The sequence below is a fragment of the Clupea harengus genome, chromosome 21, assembly GCF_900700415.2.
Source record: "Clupea harengus chromosome 21, Ch_v2.0.2, whole genome shotgun sequence".
Classification (NCBI taxonomy): domain Eukaryota; kingdom Metazoa; phylum Chordata; class Actinopteri; order Clupeiformes; family Clupeidae; genus Clupea; species Clupea harengus.
The window spans coordinates 20,199,795-20,202,294 of NC_045172.1; the positions used below are offsets into that span (position 1 = coordinate 20,199,795).

General features: G+C 44.8%; 1 protein-coding gene across 2 annotated transcripts in view; it reads right to left on the minus strand.

Annotated features, from left to right (window-relative positions):
* The window catches only part of cdk15 (cyclin-dependent kinase 15), a 33,099-nt gene that overhangs the window by 7,080 nt on the left and 23,519 nt on the right, over positions 1–2,500 (minus strand). For both annotated transcript variants that reach the window (XM_031558357.2, XM_031558356.1), the window contains 2 exons: positions 1,986–2,079; positions 1,565–1,628 (listed from right to left, as the gene is read on the minus strand). In XM_031558357.2, coding sequence (XP_031414217.1) covers positions 1,565–1,628; positions 1,986–2,079 — 158 coding nt within the window. The remainder of the gene's footprint in view (positions 1–1,564; positions 1,629–1,985; positions 2,080–2,500) is intronic.

The window sequence follows — 2,500 nt, forward strand, 5'->3', positions numbered from 1 at the left end:
ACGAACACACACACACACAGACACATCAGAAACACACACTCACTCACACACACACACACATCAGAAACACACACACACACAAACACACTCAAGAAAACAATTCTACTCCTCTTAAGACAAATTCACAAATGCTTGGTTACAATCAACAATAAAATCGTGCTTGTCCTAAGAAATGGGGAAGCCTTAGCTTGGCATTCCAGACTGGCCTGTGTGTGTGTGTGTGTGTGTGTGTGTGTGTGTGTGTGTGTGTGTGTCTAAGCACTGTAACGTCCAGAGATGAAAGAGAAAGGCAAGCACGGGTCACTGATCAACACTGAAACAACATTATGAATGCAACTCTAACGGCCCTTGATAGCAATGCCACGTATCTTAGATTAAATGAAGGACACTCTACTTGACCTCTACTAGGACTCTCCTAATGACTTTTACAATCAAATGTTACATTTAATTACATTTCTGCACTGAATGGGCTGTTTCGGTTGGCTGATGTTATTGCATCCCTTACAAGCTCCATAGGCTAATTATTTCTAATTTCTATTATTTCTAATTATTATATACTGTATATATGTGATTGAAACAGTATCTTTTAAAGTAATTCTACAAAACTTTGTAATATGGAATGAGAGAAACTGCCATTTTCTGTTTGTTTGGGAGTTGGTCTTAGTGAGTTAGGAGTTGGTCTTAGTGAGTTAGGAGTCCTCTCGACTACTTCTTAGTTCTCCCAGACTTAGGTGCTACTTTTAGCGGCCAAGGGGCTTAGTGAATTACTCTTAGTCAAAACAATTAGGAGTCCCAAAGTTAGGACTAACAGGCCCATTATTTTTAGGAGTTTCTCCTAAATCGGTAAATTAGGAGCTACTTTTAGCTTTACGATGCAGTTCTCTGTGGGTCTCCCTACTTTCCTCTGCTCCTTAGCTTGCTGCTGGGTGTCGCGGCTCCAGAGAAGGAGACGGAGATGGTGTCACATTAATGCACCGGACAGGAGTCAGAGAAGGAGATGGTGTCACATGAATGCACCGGACAGGAGCCTCTGTTCAGGTTCATCTAGTTCATTAGGCCTCCAGGCAAAGTGGGTCACTAATCAGCTCAATTAGGTAGATGAGGATTCTGTGACTGGGCTGTCTAGGCCCAAAAATAATTGTTTACAAGGGTTAAAGAGACAAGTTGTGTTTTGAGTGTGTGTGTGTGTGTGTCTGTGTGTATGTGTGTGTGTGTGTGTGTGTGTGTGTGTGTGTGTCTGTGTGTCTGTGTGTCTGTGTGTCTGTGTGTGTGTGTGTCTGTGTGTGTGTGTCTGTGTGTGTGTGTGTGTGTGTGTGTGGGGGAGCATGTCGTAAGGGAAGAGGTATGATAAGACGACTTCTTCAGAAAAATGAGCAGTGAGAGAATAATGAGGGTGAGAGGAGGCCGGAGTGAAAGAAGGAGAAAATGAGACAGAAAGGCCAAAACAGACTTACTTCATGGACGGGCATGAGGGAATGAAAGAGAGATCGGATGGAGGGAAAAAGGAGAGCAAGAAAGGCAGAGAAGTAAAGATAGCTTGAGCGAAAGAGAGAGAAAACCACACCTGGTTTATAGTTGGGCAGTTGGCTCACCCCTGGCCAATTCTCCTCTGTGGGCACACCCAGGACCTACACACACACACACATACACACACACAGCCACACACACACACACACACACACACACACACACACACACACACACACACACACACACACACACACACACACACACACACACACACACACACACACAGAGAACAGGTCATACTCATACACCTGAACAGACCCAGGTCACCTTCTAAAAGGACACCATACAGTGTCATCCAATATACATATTAGTAACTAAATAGTACTCTGATTTGGACCTTAAGTAAACATAGCAAAAAAGTATGAAGACACAGGCATACTCAGGTTATAGCCATGGTCCAAACCCTTTTCATATATACAAAGAAGTGGAAAAACTGAGAGGTAAAACAAACTCACAGCCCAGATCTTCTGGAGCTGTTCAAACACGTCGGCCACTCCAGGAAACGCTGGCGCCCCCTGCAGCATCTCAATGAAAATGCACCCAGCCCCCCTAGAGAGGACAGTCGAGGAGAGAACGAAGGGAATGAAGACCATGCAGACCACGCAGACTCTAAAACATGACATGGACCCTTCCAACAGCCTACTATCATCGGGGGGTTCAATCATGACATGGACCCTTCCAACAGTCTGCTATCATCGGGGGGTTCAATCATGACATGGACCCTTCCAACGGTCGACTATCATCGGGGGGTTCAATCATGACATGGACCCTTCCAACAGTCTGCTATCATCGGGGGGGTTCAATCATGACATGGACCCTTCCAACAGTCGACTATCATCCGGGGGTTCAGGCCCTTGGCTCTGCAAAGCGCCTTGAGACAATGTTATTGTTTTGGCGCTATATAAATAAAATTGCATTGAATTGAATTGAATCTAGGTTGCACAGTTAACCAATGGGAGGTGAGGACAGG